We start from the raw sequence: 19,985 nt of genomic DNA on the forward strand, positions 1-19,985 counted from the left end.
CAAATGTTTTTAGTGCTGTCAGCGTTAATCTCGTTAAAATGACAGTAACGCCACAACCGCATTAATGCAGCAAAACTCCGTTAGCGAGTTGACGCGGATCACCCTGTGTGTTGGGCTAATGAAATACTGCTCTTTTATTTATTAGCATCAAATCACACTAACAGCAAGTCTATATGATGGAATTTCAAAGTCTCTACAGTTTCTGTCCAGCTGCAAATAAAGTAACATCTTAATTAAATGTAAAGAGTTTTCCTAACAAAGCAAAATTATAACAAGTAATGGTAACAGTTTGGGCTGATAGCACATAATTGGGCCTTTACATGCAGTAACGAGGTGTAAAAGTATAAAAATATTTTTTCAGTTTTAAAACCAAAGTACATCAGAAGTATAAAAATCACAATGAAACACGTGGATAAAAGCAACAGATCAGTATTTTATTAGTGTGCTTTGGTTTGCTTCCAGGTGGAGATAAACCTGCCGGGAAACACAAACCGAACTTACCGTACAGAGTTTTTAAAGACTACTTCCGCCGTACTTCTGTACAGTAAGTTCGGTTTGTGTTACTATATTTCCTGTGAACCTTTATGTCCATTTGAATGGACACCAAAGAGACTTTGACTTTTGAATATAAAAAGTTATGACAATCTGTTGTTATCCTCGTCAGTGTTTTCCTTTCTTTTTCGTTGTAATAAAGATAAGCGGGAAAAAGGCTTCTTTTCCCATAAGCTTTCATAAAAAGAAATACAGTTAGCAATTTGCAGTCTCATGAGGTAAAACTGCAGTCAGATAATATGTTATCTAATATAATAGTGCCGTATTAGATAACATGACATTATCTGAGGTTATCATTATCAAGTCATAGCATCATGTTAATTGATTTTTTTATAGTGGGAAAGAAAAATGCTAACGTGCTCTGTACATAACAGGTTTTTATACCCAAAAAGTCTAAATCTCCTACCAAAGTCTGGCTTCCATCCAGCTATCAATAAAAGCTCAAATGTAAAAGCAGACAGAAGCAGAGACACAAAACTCATTTAACAGTAATATTTCATTATTATTTCTCTTGAATGAGGCCTGTGTGTCGCCTGCAGTTTTGTAACTTTCTTCCTCATATTTTCCTGTTTCAGTGTTTCTGGCAGTTTACATTATATTAAGAAGAAAAAGTAAACAGATTTAAAAAAAAAACAAAGAGTGAATATTTTGAATTCTGTTAATTTCCAAAGCAGGGAAATGACATCAGCCACAAGTTTTTCATTAAAAGAGCTGCACTACGACTCCTGGGGAAAAGAACCACACTTTAGTTTAATTCAGTTCAATTCAGTTTTATTTATGTGGTGCCAAATCACAACAGTTGCCTCAAGATGACATTTTTGGAAGTTTTCAGAGGGTTTTTTTTTTAATCAATCAATCAATTTGTTAATAAGCACATTTAAAAGCAACTCAGGTTGACCAAAGTGCTGCACATAGTAAAAAAGTAAAAAGTGGAACAAACACATACAAAGAACAAAACAATAACTCAGTCACAATTAAAAGCTAGTGAGTTAAATTCACATTTTTTTAGCTCTCATCACAATTACAAAAATAACACAGACACTGGTTTTGGTATGGCTGAGTTATTTACAGTTATATAAACTTATATGTCTATGGCCTTAGCAATCCATAGGAAATCCTGCTGCTTACTTTTCAGTTGCCTTTAGCTACACAATTGAATTTGCATCACGATGTCTCATCACTTTAACATCTCTTTGTTTCTGTCCTACTTTCCTTACTCATATCTGCTGTATTTTAATGCATGTAACTGAGCCAGAGCAGCAATGATCTGATGTGTCAGCTGTTCTCTGAACCAGTTAAAAATCTGGCAGCTCCATTTGGAGTTTGACAAACACATGACTTTAATGATTGAGTTGGGTTAATCATTTTCTATTTTTTGTTGCTTAATTCTGAGACAACAGTTGTGAAACACTGTCCTGTCATAGGCCTTACAGATTTATTTACTTAAGCAAAGCAATTGATGATGACACTATGTATCATTTCCAAGTCCAATTGAACCACACCCAGACCCACATCTTTAAACAGGTCAGGGCACTAATCACTTAACTGTGCCCAAACACAGCAATTAGCACACTAGACTACTGAACCGGGCTTTCAGGTCAAGCACACTGGGCATGGTGTGTATTAGCGGTGCGACCCATGACAGGGTGTCCATTAGTATCCACAGCAGTCAAGATCATGATAGAAAAACAGGTTAAAAAAAATCAGTTAAAGCACAGAAAAATATTAAAATAATCAAATGTTTTTATGTGTAATAACGGTATGTACCTTAAATAATTCACAATATATATTTTTTAAAAGTCATTGAATCGTAAATTGTAACCATTGCATCCCAAATTAAAGCGTGTGTTGAAATTCACTGCATTATTTTGAGGTCCAGCACAACCTCCAGGAGCTCTAATCATCTACTAAGATTTCAGTTTTCAAAGGTTTGCTCCATGCATCCACCCTAAAATGTAAACTCCAGATTATCACATTCTGATGTGGTGAGGAAAAGACAAAAAGTTTTAGAAAACGTTCTATATTAAATTAAATTGTGTCAGGATTTTATGTATATCTCCAGAATAATAACAAGTGGTGTTTTCTATATTTATAATCATCATAAACAATAAAGGCCTTTACACACCAGATGCCTAAAATCTGTGGGAATATTTTGAGTGTTAAAAATATTTTTTGGACCTATTCTTTATGTAGCACCAACTTTGTGAATTTCCTCATGAGAACTGGATGAACTTCTCCTTCTATTACTGCTTAGAAACATCAGCAACAGCTCAGCATCCTTTCATGTTGATGCCATTTTTTTCACTGTGCATTTGGTGTCTAACAGCCTTACATCAGTTGTCACCCTTTGCTTGATAATGTTTACCCTTATACACATGTAGTTGGAGTTTGCATATTTTAATTGATTTTAAACTTAAAGTTGGAACCCAGACTTGACTAATATGTGAACAAATGGATGAATTTACAGTGATACAGCTGACATGGAAACCAATTTCATACCATATTTTAAATGATCAGCACCAGAATCATTTCACTAAATCTAGAAACTATAACAATGGATTCTAAACTGTCATTAACTAAAAATTATTACCATTAATTAGTTCATCATATGGCAGATAATCAACTTTAAATGATGGTCAAAATGGTCCTGAATCACCGAGCTAGTCCTCTAAAAAAGCCAACTTTTGCTGAAACTGGAGAGTTTTTTGCCGCAGCTCTTCCATGAACTCACGGTGGCTGAACAGCTTTTCTGGTGTCTTTTCACGCTCGTGTTGCAGAATCTCCCGTGCCTTCTCAAACATTTCATCGATGTAGTGTGATCCTTCATTTGCTGCTACCATCTCATCGATCTTCTTGATCAGCTGAACCAATTGAACTCTGTTCTTATCTTTGTTGTTGAAGACATAATACCTGTTACCACACCTGCTCACTACCTCTTTGAGTTTAGGGTGGCCTTCTGTCAAATACTCTTGTATGGACTTCTGCTCAGCCAGCTTGTCACCATGAGCGAAGACTACAATCATGTAGTTCGATGCCTCAGGTCCAAAGAGTTTCTCCAGGGCTTCCACACAGTTTTCTTCTTCTGGGGTAAACCTGCCAATCTGAAGGACCAGCAGAAAGACGTGAGGTCCAGGACTGGCCATGTGGATGCATTTCGCAATCTCCTTCTTTATGTCATCTGCCTTTTTAAATGTATCCAGAATGCCGGGGGTATCGACCACATGGATATCTCTTTTGCAGTATTTAACTCGTTCTCTTGCACAGGTCTCTGTCACTGACTCTGAACTCACTTCAGATTTAAACAACTCTTTTCCAATAATGGTGTTCCCAACAGCACTCTTCCCAACACCAGTTTTCCCAATCATCACAATCGTCAGTGGGTCACCTGGAGAAAGAACGTTTTTGTTATACTTATTGCATGGATGAATAGATTTTAAATGGAGCCTATTCATAAGTTAACTGATGAAGCATTGGTATCTAATCTGACTGTGTTCATAGAGACTTGAAATCTAGTCTATTCTTTACATCACCTCCACTTTCCCGCACTGATTCTTGCTCACCTGTGTGAGAAAATCAGTCTTCGTTCCCCGTACTACAAACCTCAGTGCACTTCTGTCATTCTGCCTTTCAGACTGTCATATGACCCACCTCCTTTCCATCTCCAAGTCATCCTGGTTGCTCGGAGCCTACTAAGCCTCCACCTGCTTCATCTCCACAACCACCAGTGAGTAAATTTGGGGGGCTTCTGTCCTACTTCTAATGTTGCTATGTACTGTAATCACACAATAAATGAAGTTAAATTATGCAAAAATGATCTCTCCCTATCAATTCTTTGTGTTATTCGGTTCTGCTGAAAGCCTAAATTTAGTCTGAAGCAAATTAAAGCTCCAACTTCACCTTCTGGTATCGACCCACTGTTGCCCATCTCCTGTCTGTTCGCGACTTCATAGAGAATGAACTGAAATGCAACTCCACTGTTTTAGTGTGAGATCAAAGACCGCACTCCACCCACAGGGCGGATCTAATCTCTCAGCCTATATTAGCAAGAGTCTGATCTGTTTCAAAGGTAGTTCAGAGACTCCAGCGAAACCTGCAGTCTTCATGATTAAGCCCTTAACAAGATGAGCTCTGCACAGCCTCCATGTAAGTTACTGCTGTACAGCTTTATTACAATATTATATACTGACAACAGATAGATAGATAGATAGATAGATAGATAGATAGATAGATAGATAGATAGATAGATAGATAGATAGATAGATAGATAGATAGTTTGAGCTGTGTGCGTGCGTGCGTGCGTGCGTGCGTGCGTGCGTGCGTGCGTGCATGCGTGTGTGTGTGTGTGTGTGTGTGTGTGTGTGTGTCAGCACAGCGTTAGAGCTTTTAGTGAGTGACTGAGACACAAATTTCCCCTTTTTTAAAATTTGAAGTATATTTGTCATTCATAGATGCAGATAAGTGATTATATTGTCTGTTTACTGACATTTTGTTAGTTTTTTTAAGTAAGAGGTTAAAAATAAATGTTTAAATAAATATAAATAATCAAAATAAGTGTAAATAAATCTACTATAGAAGAATCACACCCCATAGGTAGAATAAAGGAGGAACATTGACAGATTTAAGTTTTGTACAACATTTTTATGGAAAATTAAGTTTGTTTGTCTTTCCTAAAGATTATCCTGGGAAGTTTACCATCGCTCTGCTCGGAAAGAGTGCTGACTCAGTGAACAGGACTGGAAGTACAATCATTAGAGATCCCAATGCTTCTGTCACAAAACTGGGCAATTTTGTTGAGCATAACAACAACCTCTACAGAATCATCAGTACTTGTGATTTCTTTGATGAGCAATATGATTTCCCAGATCAGCTAATCATTGATTTCATGGCTCTTTCTGATCCTGGACCTCGTCTGTTCATATTGGTAATAGATTCAAAAAACACACAAGTTGAAAAAGTTGTGACTCAAATCTCTCACCTTCAACGTGTGTTTGGAGAAAATGTCACAGAAAACATAGTCATCGTGTTGGAAGAGAGTCGAGAGAATTTACAAGGTCGCATTAAGGAAATGTACAATATCCAGATGGCAACTATGAATGAAAATCTTGCTTTCCAATGTAAGGAGTGGTGTTCACACCAACGGCCATTTCAGTTTGACTACAAAAACTACCCCCAACACACTGTGAAACGAAGGAAAGATCACCTGATACGCACGAGGTAAGAATTGTCTCCCTCTGAGACATATTTTATTAACAACTAGTTTGTATTTCTCTATTGTCTCTATCAATGGTGAAATTCCACATTGTTCAAATACTACAAAAAGTTCTATATTCTGAATAATACATAGATCACAATAATTAACTAAATGTGTTCAATCCTCACAAGTTACAGTACTATTTCTGACATTTAGCACATGTTTAATCTCTCCTTCATAATTTAACAAGTCCAAACTTCATCCTGTAAAATAAAATGAACATGAAGCCTAATTAATTAATTACTTAATTAACTCATTGAAGAATGCAGTTCATTTTTTTCCAAATATTTTTTATCAGGAGAAAGTGTGATTATACAGGTGAGACTTATCAGAGAAACACTGGCAGGTCTGCTTCTACAGAGACAGGAATGCAAACCAAAGTGAAACACAGGTAATGACAGAATTCAGTCCTTTGTGATATATTCAAATGGATTTTTCAAAACAAAACTAAAGTGAATTATGTTTTGTCTTTCAAAAAAAGATAAATCTCAATTACAAGCATAAGCATCCATTTCAGAAGATTTATTAAAGAAAAAAAAACAAGCTGGGACCAAGAGAGTGCAGAAAACTCCTGCCACAGCTATTGTTGTGATATTTTATCATTTCCTTCTCAGTTGATATTTAATGACCACATTAATGTTTCAGACACTCATGGCATGCTCAGCAATATCCTCGGAGTGCAGGTGAGTTTCTTAAATCCACCTATGTTAGGAAACTGATCTTTTGGCTTTATGTCATGTATTAAATTATGTAATAAATTATGGCAATAAATGAAATATTTTCATCAGCATCTTAAATTAAATTTCAGACCAGAGTTTAAAATGAAAAATAATTTTCTGATAAACACACGCATATCAGTTCAAACACTAAGTTAAAATGAAAGTATTTGTTTAAATTTGAGAATATTAACCAAATGCATAATGATCTGATTATGAATAGTGGGAACTCTGACTGAAAATCATGATGTGACCAACATTATTGCAGCCATACAGACTACAATGAACTTGCATTCTCGCTGCCTTTTGAACAGTTGCTTGATAGATGGGAAGCAGAACTGCAACCACTCGCATTATGAGAACATCTTTAAAGTGACTTTGGGGTGTCATGATGTTGATAAAATAAGACAGAGATTCTGGTATCAGTTTCTGATGGTATGGAAATTAACTATAAGTGAAAATCACAGAAAAATACAGATTTCATGCCGAAGTGTAACTTGTTGTAGGACAAAAAACTGCAAAGTAACACTGATGCTTGACGACCATGCTGTTAGAAAGTAATATAACGACAGTCAAGTTACCTACTGAAAAGAGATTCATCACACACACTGCACTCATAGCAGACTCAGCATTTATAAATTAAACAGATGCTCTCAAAAGCTATCACTAACATAGTTGCTCAGTACAGCATTTGCTTTTTTCTGACTGTGTTGTTACAAAATTACAAAATCACAGTATATGAGTATATGATATGCCCTTTTTAGGTGCCAGCTCACAGCAGATTTCCCTGCCTGCAAAAAGAGCACCCGGACAACATGATGGTATGCTTCAAAAAAACACAACACATGTAACTTTGACAGGAAAGTAAATTAAAGTATTTAAATAATATTTGAAGTACTCCTTTATAAATTTCGAGGTTAAAAAAACCCCAAAACAGGCAGTCTTAATGTCGGACTCTAGCAACTGCAAGGACCTGCTGCTAAAATAACTAAATGTTTTGTCTGACCACATCTTCCAGGTGTCTATGGTTCAAGGGAAGGTCTCTATAACATGGTTCTTCTCGGGAAAAGCGGAACTGGAAAGAGTGCATCTGCAAACACCATCCTGACTGCTGGGAAGCTCATTGGTGGTTCAAACCAACATTTTCAGTCTTATCCCAGCTCCACACCAGTCACCACCAGGTGTGAGGTGAAAATAGTGGAGATATTTGGGATACCAGTTAGAGTAGTTGACACCCCAGACTTTTTTTATGAAGAGGAACATGTAAACCAGGCACAGGTAGAAGAGTGTAAGAGGTACTGTCAGGAAGGGCATTGTGTGACGTTACTTGTGATGCAGCTGGGCAGGTTCACAGATGGTGAGAGAAACATATTAGAGAAGCTAGAGAAAAGCCTTGGCTGGAGAATCAGGGACAGCACAATCATCCTGTTTACACACGGAGAAGATTTGAAGGGCAGTGTAGATAAATTTATCGGTGAAAGAAGTCACCTGAACCACCTTGTGAAGGCTTGCAGTAATCGTTACCATGTATTCAGGAACAGCTCCAAAGACTCAAAACAATTCAAAGCACTTGTCAAGAAATTTCCAGATATGTTTCCAAATTTCCCAACAATAAGAACATCTACGATGTCTTGTTTACGTTAGCTGTAGCTGCTTTACACTGCAAGTCCAAAAAACAAGTCTTTTATACAGAGAAAACGTTTCAAGTCTTTATAGAAAAAAAATATCATATGCACAGTGAAAATTGTGTTTTCTTTGGCTGATTCATATTGAATGTCCAAATAAAGTAATTTGAAACTATCTACCACTTTGTGCAAGATGGCAAGTATGAATATCATTTTTTGAAGCTGTGTAAACTTACTGCTCTTGCATACTGATCATTATTTTGTGATATTAACTCTAACCTCTAGTTTTCTTATACTTCTTAGCATCATGGTCAAAATATACAAGACTTGTCTCCACTAATAAAAAAATCTTTGATCCAACTTTCTGTCCTGCTGGATATCACGTTGTCTATGTTGTTGTGAAATTTAGATTGCATACAGCAATAATGTTAATGGGCAAGCTAAAGGTGGCTATTTGACAGATACCTTTTTCTGAATTTCACGTCTATGAGGCAAGATTGATAGAGAAATGTACAAGGATGTAAAAATTAATAATAATCAATAAATAATAATAAATCCAGCATTTATGTTGATTCCATTTATTTAATTATGCTTCAGTTTATTCTATTACTGGTCTGTTATACTGACTGGTCTGTATGGAATATGTGGTAATTTAACACTGAACAGCCAGAGTTTCATTGTTAACTTAAGGGTTTTATATAAAATACTGCATTAAATGTTTAAGAATCTTGGCTTAGTGGTATGGGGTAGGGTCCAGCTCAACCTTTTACGAACCAAGAGGAGCATCAATATTCATCATTTGAGGGGGACAAGCTGAGGACTAGCCCTTTAACCCTGGATCTGGGCCTGTGCCAGGGATTGGCAGATGCAAGTAGACTTGGATCAGAGGCTAATTTTTCCCACAGAGATCATAACAACTACTCTGCGATCAGACCTTGTCCTCTGGTCTAAATCCCAAAAACCTGCGTACGTCATTAAGCTGACAGTACCATGGGAGGAAGCAACTGAGGAAGCATTTGAGCTTAAGAGGCTGCGGTATGCCAACTTGGCAGCTGGGGCAGAGGACAGAGGCTGGAAGATCAAGGTGTGGAAGTGGGGTGCAGGGGCTTTGTAGCCAGTACGACAGCAAAACTGCTTAGAGAGATTGGGATCGGAGGACAGGCACAACAGTAGTCTATAAGAGAATTGGCTAACACTGCTGAGAGGAGCAGTCACTGTGGCTAAAGAGGGCTGACACTTGGGCAGCTAAGGCAGTTAGCTAAGCACGAGACACACCCCCAAGATTGATCAACCCGTGGTGGGCCTGCCTCAGCAGGGGGCATCAAAAGGGTAGAAAACTTAACACTAGAAATTCTGCTGGTTGACTGATACAGCTGTCTCAGGGCCTCCTGGGGGCCGTGCAGTTAACATCATGGTAATGAAACCTAAAGGAGGTTTCCACTGCCTCTCTTTTAAGTACGCTTTTAGATACGGTGAGGGGGGGGGGGGGGGGGGGGGGGTGTAGGATGTAGTCCGATCCAGTGGGGGAGTTTAGGATGCCAGATCAGGCGCCCCCCTTCCAGCTCTCCTCTCTGATCTTTTCTCTGTTGTCTTACTTCTCTCTATCACCTTTTCTATTCCTTTGAAAAAGTGAGGCTCCATAAATATTAAAGAGGTACAAGAAAGTAAATTGTAGAAAACTAAACAGAAGAAAGTAGAAGAGAAGTAGAAGAGAAATAACAATTTTAACATAAACCAGTGACACACTCCGGGGCCTGATCAACCCTGGCAGGGCCTCCTCGGATAAGGGTGTCTAGTGATAGACGTGGCCGAAACACCCAATGAATCCAAGGTCCACTGCTGGAGTGAAGATGGTAGATCGTAAATAATTGTTTTTTTGTAGTTTTTTTTTTCTTTTCTTCTTTTCTTTATCTCCTCTTTTCCCTATATATGTATTTGTAAATGCATGTAATGATTTTAAATATATGTGATTCTGTTTGTTTTTTGTTTTTGTGTTGTTTTCATTGTTGTGCTGATAATGAATAAAACATGTAAAATAGAAACTTGCCTCTTGGCTTGTTCGTTTTTTTTACTTCTTTTTACAAGGACGACATGCTGCTTTGCTTGTGTTGCGGTTATTGGTTTGATCTAGTTTGGTTTGGTTTCCATCTCCAGGGCAAAAACACTTTTTAATTTGTGAATACAAAAAAGTGACGATAGCCTGTTGTTCATGTCCTGGTCAATGCTGGCCTTTCTTTTTCACAGTAATAAAGATATGTGAAAAAACAGGGCAACTCCTCGTCTTCATTTCCAGTCATTTCCAATCTCATAAAGTAATAAAATGGCATTCAGGTATTTCGTGACATGATTATGCCTTGATAATTTTTTAACAGCAGTAATCATAATCACTAATGTGCTCTATGGGAGTATAAAACATTTGATAACAGGTTTTTATTATGTTCAGAAATCTTAGTAGTTTCCAAACAGCTTTAGGTAAAGGTTAAAATGTAACAACAGGTGAAATACTAATTTGTATATTTCAATCTGACACATAAAACTAGTGCAAATATAAAGTTACTGTCATTGTATTTTGAAAATGAGTCCTGTGGTCTGTCTGTAGTTTTGCTGTTATCAAGTTACTGTAAAAATATAAATCTAAAACTTTTATATAAAACTTCTATACACTGAGCATTGATTCCCTATTACCTCTTTTCATTCCCCGGGGGTTTATAACTACTGCCTCATGTAATTTTGTCTCCTCTCTCCCATCATCTATACTTTGTCCTTGTTTTCCTTCTCCCTAAATTTTCTCTTTCTCTGGAGATTCCAGAGATTTTGTTAAAAAGAAGCTTTCCCTGCCCACATTCACTTAGTTCTTACTCCTACGGGACTATTTGTTGATGTCTCTAACAATGTAAACTCTTTACCTAACAGTATGAAGTATTCTGAGGCAAGTAGTGCCGCAATTTGGTACAATATAAGTAAAACTCAGATCGATGCTCTGACCTCTTCCTCAAATTATGATATGATACCAAAATAGTAAATAGATCGTTTTCAATTAGTCACTGAATTTTGACCAAATCGCAATTGATGTATCAACTTTTATGGTTGATAGTGAAACAAAAAAGGTGAAAAAAAACTTTTTTTTCAATTCATGTTTTATTTAATTACAGCAGATCTTGAATTTGTATATACTGCTCAAAATATTTACTAGTGAACATAAAAATAAATGTAATGTAGGTTACATACCAGACATACAGACTTAAATTATTTATACATTTGTTCTCAGACAACACTATTATACACATAATAATAGACATAAGACAGCATATCAACTAAAAACATTAAGCAGTTTTTTAAGCTACTGTGATTACAAAATTGGAAACTAATGGCCGTTTACATCAGATTAAGGATCCATTATTGACTCAGAAGACTGGCAAGTGTAGTCCTAGCTAGTCCAGCCCTCTGGATTAGCCAATATTTGCTGAAACAGGATGACTTTTTGCCGCAGCTCTGCCATGAAGGCCTCATTTAAAAGCTGTCCTGATGTTTTTAATTGCTCCTGCGCTTTCTCAAACATTTTATCTGTGTAGTGACATCCTCCATTTGTTCCCACCATGTGATCGATCTTCTTGATCAGATGAGCCACCTGAATTCTGTTTTTATCTTTGTTATCGAAGACATGATATCTTTCACCACACCTAGCCAACAACTGTCTGAGTTTAGGTTGGCCAGTTCTCAAATACTCTTGTATGGTTGTCTTCTCTTTAGTTAGCTTGTCACCGTGAGTGAACAGGATGATCGTGTAGTTTGTTGCCTCAGGTCCAAAGAGTTTCTCCAGAGCTCGCACAGAGTTGTTTTCTTCTTGGGTAAACCTGCCAATCTGAAGAACCAGCAGGAAGACGTGAGGCCCAGGAGTGGTCATGTGAATGCATTTTGCAATCTCTTTATTTATGATGTCTGTATTTTTAGACGTATCCAGAATGCCGGGGGTATCGACCACTTGGATCTTTCTTTTGCAATCTCTAACTCGTTCTATTTCACAAGTCTCGGTCACTGACTCTGAACTCACTAAAGACTGAAAAACCTCTTTGCCAATAATGGTGTTACCAACAGCACTCTTCCCAACACCAGTTTTCCCAATCATCACAATCCTCAGAGGATCACCTGTAGAAATAAAAACTCTGTTATACTCATGATAGGTTGAAAATATTTTAACAGCAAATTACAATAGTTGTATCATTTCATACATTCTGCGTCATTTCATTTGGTTAGCAATCTAAATTTTAGCTGGAGGTCTAAATTAAAGTTTCAGCTTCACCTTCAGAGAATGACTCGCTGTTGCCCATCTCTTCTCTGTTTGGAGAATGAAAGGAAGCAGGATTCCTCTTAGTGTGAAGAAGATTATAGCAGTCTGCCCACAGGGTGGATCTAATCTCTCGGCCTTTATCAGCATGAGCTATTTGAAAGCTAGTTCAGAGGGGGAAGCCTGTAGGGTTCATCATTAAACAGTTCTGCTGAGCCTTCGCGTGACTGTTATATAATTTTATTACTACTTGGCAAAGTTCATCATATTTAATCCATGAAAGTTTTACATATACGCACATTTACATATCTATAAATCTACAGGGTGGGCCATTTATATGGATACACCATAATAACATGGGAATGGTTGGTGATATTAAAGTCCTGTTTGTGGCACATTAGTATATGTGAGGGGGCAAACTCCTCAAGATGGGTGGTGACCATGGTGGCCATTTAGAAGTCGGCCATCTTGGATACAACTTTTGGTTTTTCAAAACAAGATTCGCCGTGTATGCGCTGACTCCACAGACAAGGTACGCGAAGATATCGGGATAGGACAATGGCGGTAGGTCGTCTGGGTTTCCACTCCACTGCCTTTTTTCATACGAGTCCACATTACCGATGCACGCTATTTTTTCCAAGTACCATCTCTTGGCATCTGGGCGCAATCGGTCGCGATACAGCCCTTTGTCTTTTGTGCTGATTTTAAGCATGGTTCTGGCAGTCCAGCTTCCAAGTGTGTTTGTTTTGATTCGTGGCCTTCTAACATGGCGGCGCGATCCCACAATGCACTGCGGTGTGACATCAACTCCAAAGCCAAGACCCTCTTATGGACACTCCTAATAGGCCTTAAAGATAAGATAAGATACCTTTATTAATACCACAAGAGGAAATGTCATTAAAATCTGGGACAACGACAATTATAATAACTGTCTTGAGACCTGGGGTAGAAAGAGATTGAAGTCCCCCCTCGCTATCTCTGCACAGCTAAGAGAGGTTAAAAGGTCTTGATATCCAGCCTTATGTGACTAAATATGATCAAAGTGCTAAAACAGAGCTTTTCTCTAGTTCCTAATAATAAAGCATTTTAATTCTTAATCAAAGACTAATCAAAATATAAGTTTGATCAATATATGAATGAGAAATGTATTTTGAGCAGTAGAAATGATTGTTCTAATGTCTGAGTTTTGTGGTGGTGTGTTTGTGCACATGAGCTAGCTTCAACCTTCAACCCAGTTTTGTGTGTGTCTGAAGGAATGCAGAAAGATAAAAACTGTGTTGTCAATTCATCATACACATAATGTTAAATATGTGTATGATGATTACAACAACAATATTGTTGTACTTGTTAAACACAGAACCATGATTTATATGGGGTTACTGATGGTAATACAGTTGGACAATCACCTAAATCTGATCAAAATATAAGCCAGCATACAGTCCCAATCAAAAGTTTAAGATCACTTGAAAAATGGCAACAACAAAAAATCAACAAAAAATCAAAATCAAAATCAATCAAAAAAATCAAAACAAGGTTGGGAAGAAATGGGAGTGAGACAAAACATATTCTTTTTGAGCATGCAATCTGTTGAAAACAACTCTTAAACTGAAACAGGCTGTTTTACAGCAGTTCACCACACATTTAAAAATACGTAACATATCTAGTCCAGCTCATTTAAAACTTTATATTTAAAGACTAAAGATTCAGACTTATTTGTTTGTAGGAATATTTGAAGGAAAACATCACAGCATCGTGGAAGAAGCACACTTTGTCTAATATGGCTGCTGGGGGCAATAGTAAAAATAGGGGCATTTCCAAATCCCTCCTTTAGATTTGCTTTAAGCAAACAACTGGAAAATGCAGGAAAAGTGTATGTACAGTGGCAATTTTTGTGAGGGAAATGTTTGTATAGCTCATATTGAGTTTAAATTTGCCACTGGTATTTAGATTATAGCATTGTAACAATCACAAAAAATAAGACTGTCACACTGTACAAGCAACTGAACACAAGATTCAGATCATCAGTAGCATGTCAAAAACAAAAAATGTTTTCAAATGAACATCAGTGCAACTTCAATAGTAATACCAATTATCAAGGATATTTTTCATCAGCTAATTGTTTGCTGTATCTTACTCATATCTGCCTTTTATGCTGGTACAGATGTAACAGGTTCCGTTCCAATCTCATTCCACAGTTAAGTGACAATCACACATATAATATAAAATAAGCTCTTTTTGAGCTAAACTTAGTTGCTTCTGAGTTTCTCTTCCAATGAAATGTTTTTTCAGAAGGAAGTTGACTTTATCAAAATGCTTTACTGTAAGTTCTGTTTCCTGGTTTTTATCTGTAGCTGGATGGAAACCAAAGAGACTTTTGATTTTACAGGAATAAAAGTGATAAACCTTTATTACATACTCCATATAGAGACGTCCAGCTACATGCAAGCTCATCGGTTTTAGGCTTTTTATTAATATTATGGTTAAAGCATCCATTTTTTTAAATCAAAATTATCCACTTACTTGTTTTTCAGTTTATTTTCCTTTGGAATTTTCAGTCTTCTTCTGATTTTTACCTGTTAATTGTTATTCAATAAATTGGAAGCATTTTATAGCTGATAGCAACTTAAATTCTGACCAATCTTCTCATACCACCATCTTATGGCTGCTTTTTTGCATTCATGAGACTAAGGAATAAAACCATAAAACCATAACAGACATCATGATGGAACGACATCAGCTGTTGGTCCACAGAGCTCAGACTAGAGTACTTGCTGCAACACCAACTGTCTGCCATCAACTGTCTGCCATCAACTGTCTGCCATCAACTGTCTGCCATGAGGCCTGAGTTTTAGTCCATTCCAGACATCGTTCATTGTTCAAAACTCTTAACAATCCTGAAAGAGTCAGAAAGGAGTTAGAGAAGAGCATAAGAGCAGGATTTAAAGGAAAAAAGATGGGTTTTGATATTTATGAATCAGTAAAAAACTAAGTCATATGCTTATGGTTTGCACCATAGTGCCTTATGAATAGTATGCTTATGTATGTTACAAGAGTTTCCTCCTTCTTTCAGACTTTCGTCATTATTACACATGCCATCATCTGGCAAGAGATCAGATTTTTAAACAACTGGATCAGATTTTTAAGCCAAAGTGAAACGTTGGCCATTGTCTCTATACGATAAGTACTGAGACAACAGGCAGTGGGTTCCAAAAAGCAAAATGGTGATAAGGAAACATTAAACATTAAAAGTCATTAGATGTTAAAGGACTAGAAATGGAAATGAAGTAGATATTAATTTGTCTTACAATTTTTTTTTTCTTTAAAAAGCCCATTGGTACATATTTCACATTTGGTTTTGAGTTTGTTTTCATAAGGCATGTTTCTTCTAAAAAGTACTAGTAAAAAACATTTTTGCAATGAGTTCTGGTAATATTTCCCGTTAACTTTTACCTCCATGTGGATAGATGCCAAAGAGACTCTGACTTGAATATAAAAACATGACACGCTCTGTTGTTGTCATACTCTTGTACTGATTACCTTTACTTCTCTCTTTGACAGTAATAAAGATAAGCAAGAAGTCTCATAAAGTCTCATAAAAAAGTGGTAGTCAGGTAATTTTATCATAGTGCCATATTTAATTTATTGCAGTAAGACTAAGCACCCTGGTGAACAATCAATCAACTGAGAACAGTTTTGTTTTTTTATTCAGAGATCAAAGTCTTAGTGGTTTCCATGTAACTGTAAAAAAAGTTAAACTGTAACAACAGACTTCTGCAGCTGAAACACTATTTTGGATCTACTTTTGGATCTACTTTTATCTAATTGGACTGGTTCTTATATAACGTTTTTCTGCTCTACCTGAGCACTCAAGGCACTTTATACAACTTGCCTCATTCACATCATTTCATACAAGCCCATTTTTATGCTTTTTCTACGTGCTTTTTCTAAGTGTTTTCTATCTAACATTCACACACCCATGGAAGCATCAGAGAGCCACTTGGGGTTCAATATCTTGCCCAAGGATATTGAGCATGCAGACTGTAGCAGCCAGGGATTGGAGCTCCAACCTTCCAATGAGACAACTTAATCTACCACAGGGAACAGGCCTGTGAGTTGCCTGGACTTGCTGTCCTCGTGTAAATTAACTGATTTTAAACGGTCACTTCATGTCTCGTCCTGTTTTAGCTTCTTCTTGCAGTTTTCAGAAGTTTGAAAAGAAAGATGAAAGACTGAACATTCTGAATAATGAGTTTGTTACTTCAGAAGTTGTTAGAAAAAAAACACAGCCACACTTAGCCTCATCAAGTCTGCATGATGAAGCAATATTGGGGATTAGTGAGGTAATCCTGAGTTTTTCTGAGGGTTAGAAGTGAGATTCAGTTCTTACTAGGTTACTACAAACATGTAGCAAACTAAGTTCCAGATAACAGATCGGTACATATAAAACCACCGTATACTAACCATCATGTTTTTCTCTTGGACCTTACTTTGTTGTAATAGTGAGAGGGTGTGTTGAGAGAGTGAATTGTTTTGGGGGTTTTTTGAGATTCCCAGATAGAGGTAAATTGAAAATTCATGTACAACTACTACTACTGGAAACCTCCATTACGAGGACTAAAATGGACATAGATTTATGCTACTTCAGTTTTGTTGCATTGAATTTGGTAAAGTCACAAATAAAAACTTTATAACTTTTGTTGTTGTTGTTGTTGTTGTTGTTGTTGTTGTTGTTGTTGTTATTATTATTATTATTATTATTATTATTATTATTATTATTATTATGTTATTTACTCTGTTATTTACATAAACAATTAAACAGAATCACAATTTTCAAATCCTTTAAAATCTGTTTTTAAAATCACACTCAGAAATCACACACTAGAAAGCAAAGGGAGATGTAAGGTTTGCTCGTTTACCGGATTGAATAATAGTTGTTACTGATCGGATTTGGGGAAATTCCTCCTGAAAGAAAAATGAAATAACCCAGGACGTAAAGGGTTTATTTCATAAAATATAGTCAGCACTTCCTGTGCTATTGACCCTATGACGGCTGAGATTCCTCTCCGTTTTACTGGAATCCAAGCTAATGCCATCCAGACTAAAATATTGCTTTAATCTGGATGGCTAAATGGCTAAAAATATAGTTTTGGGGTCCAAATGCAAAACTCTGCTCATTTGTGATTTTTCTATGTAGATAAATATAATTTGCTTTCATCTGAATAGCTACTGAAGTGTATACAGAGTTTCCTAAAATAGTCCCATGGAAATTATGTTTACCGAGGAACATATCCAGTCCCACAAAACTCTGTGGAACTCCAAAGGTAGCACAGTTCTCTTAATAGCAATAGTTTATTCTAGTTAGTAATCATGTTGTGATCAATCCAATTACATTTCTGGAGAATAGGAAACTGTTTATTGCTTGATGCTAAAAAGTTACATTTAAAGACCTTGGCTAAAAAAAAAAAAGTTTTTGATACTGATTATTTAATATTCATCGCATTAGGTAAGTTCTGGTTATTGGTTATGATTTCTAGTGTTTAGGTGTTTCTGTGGCTCTTGTCATCCTTGTCTCTATGTTCATGTATTTGATGTTTGACTTTGATAGTCTCGTGTCCTGTGTTCAGTGTTTTGAGTATTGCTCCTGTTTGCTCCGTCCTCGCGTCCCTCTGTGTGTATTTATAATGTGTGCTTCTCCCTGTTCCTCATCGGACCGTTTGTGTGCCTTCCTCCGTGTTGCCCCTGTGTTTCCTCCATCAGCTTTCCCTGCGTTTCCTGGTACCTTGTCCCTTGCTTCGGGTCTCTATCCTCAGGTTATGTGTTTATGCTTATTTTCCCTGCCCAGGTTTTAGTTAGTTTCCTCAGTTCCTCCTGTTTGTAGGTTTTGTACAGCTGGCAATAAAAGCTTGTTTTTTGTTATCATCCACCCTCATCTCCGTGTGCCTGCATTTGGGCCCTCAATCTCCTCCTGCCATGCCATGTGCCTCACCAGACCTGGCATAAATGGCAGGTATCTGAGATATTTCAGAGCATCCTGTTAGTTTCTTTAAAATAACTGGAGGCTTTTGTTTTGGAAATAAAATTAAATTGAGATTTTCCTATACCGGCTTGTACAATTTCAGAAACAAAACTCCCCATTCTTAAAGCATACTGATTTCATAGTTTCATCTCTTGTTTATTGGCCACATTTGTTTGTGTGTGTAGGTAAAAAAGTAAGACAGGAGGCCTTTTGCAATTTAACTGACATTTTACTTTCAACCCTAATTCAAAATAAATTTTGGGACAGTGTGTAAAATTTAAGAAAAAAACAAAATGCAATGATGTGGAACAACAATGACATCAAGAGGAAAGAAAATATGCCAGATGTGCAAACACTATTATACAGAGAATAAAAGGCATAAGACAGCATGTCACCTTAAATCTCACAGCTTATTCAATTTTGCTGTGCAAAAAAAGCCACTGTGATTACTAAAGATGGGAATTAAGAGCTGTTTGTTCACCTTACAGACATATTATCAACTCACAAGAATAGCTAGCATGGTCCTAGTCATCAGCCCAGCCCTTTGCATTAGCCAACACTTTCTGAAACAGGAGGACTTTTCGCTGCAGTTCCAACATGAAGGGAGCGTTCTTTAAAAGCTTTTCAGGTGTGTCTTTATCTTCTTGCTGCAGAATCGTCTGTGCCTTCTCAAACATTTCATCAGTGTAGTGTGATCCTCCATTTGCTGCCACCATGTCATCAATCTTCTTGATCAGCTCAACCACCTGAGTTCTCTTCTTATTCATGTTGTTGAAAACATGGTATCTATTACCACATCGATTCAGCAACTCTTTGAGTTTAGGATGGCTGTTTCTTGTCAAATACTGATGTATGGTTGTTTTCTCGTGAGTCAGGTCATCACCATGAGTAAACAGAATCATCATGTAGTTTGATGCCTCAGGTCCAAAGAGTTCCTCCAGGGCTTGCACACAGTTGTTTTCTTCTTTGGTAAACCGGCCAATCTGAAGGACCAGCAGGAAAACATGAGGGCCTGGAGAGCTCATCTGAATGGATTTTGCAATTTCTTTCTTTATGTCATCTGCACGTTTAGATGTATCCAGAAAGCCAGGGGTATCGACCACATGGATCACTCTCTTGCAGTGTTTAACTCGTTCTCTTGCACAGGTCGCCGTCACCGACTCTGAACTCACTTCAGACTCAAAAAGCTCTTTTCCCACAATCGTGTTGGCAGCAGCACTTTTCCCAACACCCGTTTTCCCAATGATCACTATCCTCAGAGGATCACCTGCAGAAAGAAAAAAATGTTTAGTTAGAAACCCAAATTTAGTTGAAAATCTCATTTAAAGCATCTTTTACACCTTTAGGGATTGAGTCGCTGTTGCCCATCTCTAGTGTGTTTGGAGAATGAAATTGAAGCAGCACTCCACAGTTTTAGTGTGCACTCCGCCCAGAGGGTGGAGCTAATTCTCAGCCTATATCAGCATGAGTCTGACCTATTTCAAAGCAAGTTGAGAGACGCTGCTGAAACCCACAGCACTCTTCATTAAATATTTGCCAA

At 37.1% G+C, this 19,985-nt stretch overlaps 4 protein-coding genes across 4 annotated transcripts; 1 reads left to right on the forward strand and 3 right to left on the reverse strand.

Moving 5' to 3' along the window:
- Positions 1–3,212: 3,212 nt before the first annotated feature.
- LOC146628604 (GTPase IMAP family member 7-like) lies at positions 3,213–4,477 on the reverse strand. Its single transcript, XM_085357940.1, has 2 exons — positions 4,450–4,477; positions 3,213–3,937 (listed from the first exon to the last, which is right to left on the reverse strand). The coding sequence occupies exons 1-2, from the start codon at positions 4,475–4,477 to the stop codon at positions 3,213–3,215; spliced, it is 753 nt and encodes a 250-aa protein (XP_085214066.1).
- A 196-nt stretch (positions 4,478–4,673) lies between these two features.
- On the forward strand, positions 4,674–8,163 carry LOC146628605 (uncharacterized). The gene is made up of 6 exons (XM_085357941.1): positions 4,674–4,695; positions 5,226–5,766; positions 6,102–6,194; positions 6,449–6,486; positions 7,284–7,340; positions 7,538–8,163. The coding sequence occupies exons 1-6, from the start codon at positions 4,674–4,676 to the stop codon at positions 8,161–8,163; spliced, it is 1,377 nt and encodes a 458-aa protein (XP_085214067.1).
- A 3,408-nt stretch (positions 8,164–11,571) lies between these two features.
- Positions 11,572–12,472, reverse strand: LOC146628606 (GTPase IMAP family member 7-like). The gene is made up of 2 exons (XM_085357059.1): positions 12,445–12,472; positions 11,572–12,290 (listed from the first exon to the last, which is right to left on the reverse strand). Exons 1-2 carry the CDS (start codon positions 12,470–12,472, stop codon positions 11,572–11,574), a joined length of 747 nt encoding a protein of 248 aa, XP_085213185.1.
- A 6,497-nt stretch (positions 12,473–18,969) lies between these two features.
- On the reverse strand, positions 18,970–19,813 carry LOC146628607 (GTPase IMAP family member 7-like). The gene is made up of 2 exons (XM_085357060.1): positions 19,786–19,813; positions 18,970–19,712 (listed from the first exon to the last, which is right to left on the reverse strand). Exons 1-2 carry the CDS (start codon positions 19,811–19,813, stop codon positions 18,970–18,972), a joined length of 771 nt encoding a protein of 256 aa, XP_085213186.1.
- Positions 19,814–19,985: the final 172 nt, after the last annotated feature.

The sequence above is a fragment of the Diplotaxodon limnothrissa genome, linkage group LG7 (genome assembly GCF_057381915.1).
Source record: "Diplotaxodon limnothrissa isolate DT_005_m linkage group LG7, D_limnothrissa_male_GT1.1, whole genome shotgun sequence".
Taxonomy (NCBI): domain Eukaryota; kingdom Metazoa; phylum Chordata; class Actinopteri; order Cichliformes; family Cichlidae; genus Diplotaxodon; species Diplotaxodon limnothrissa.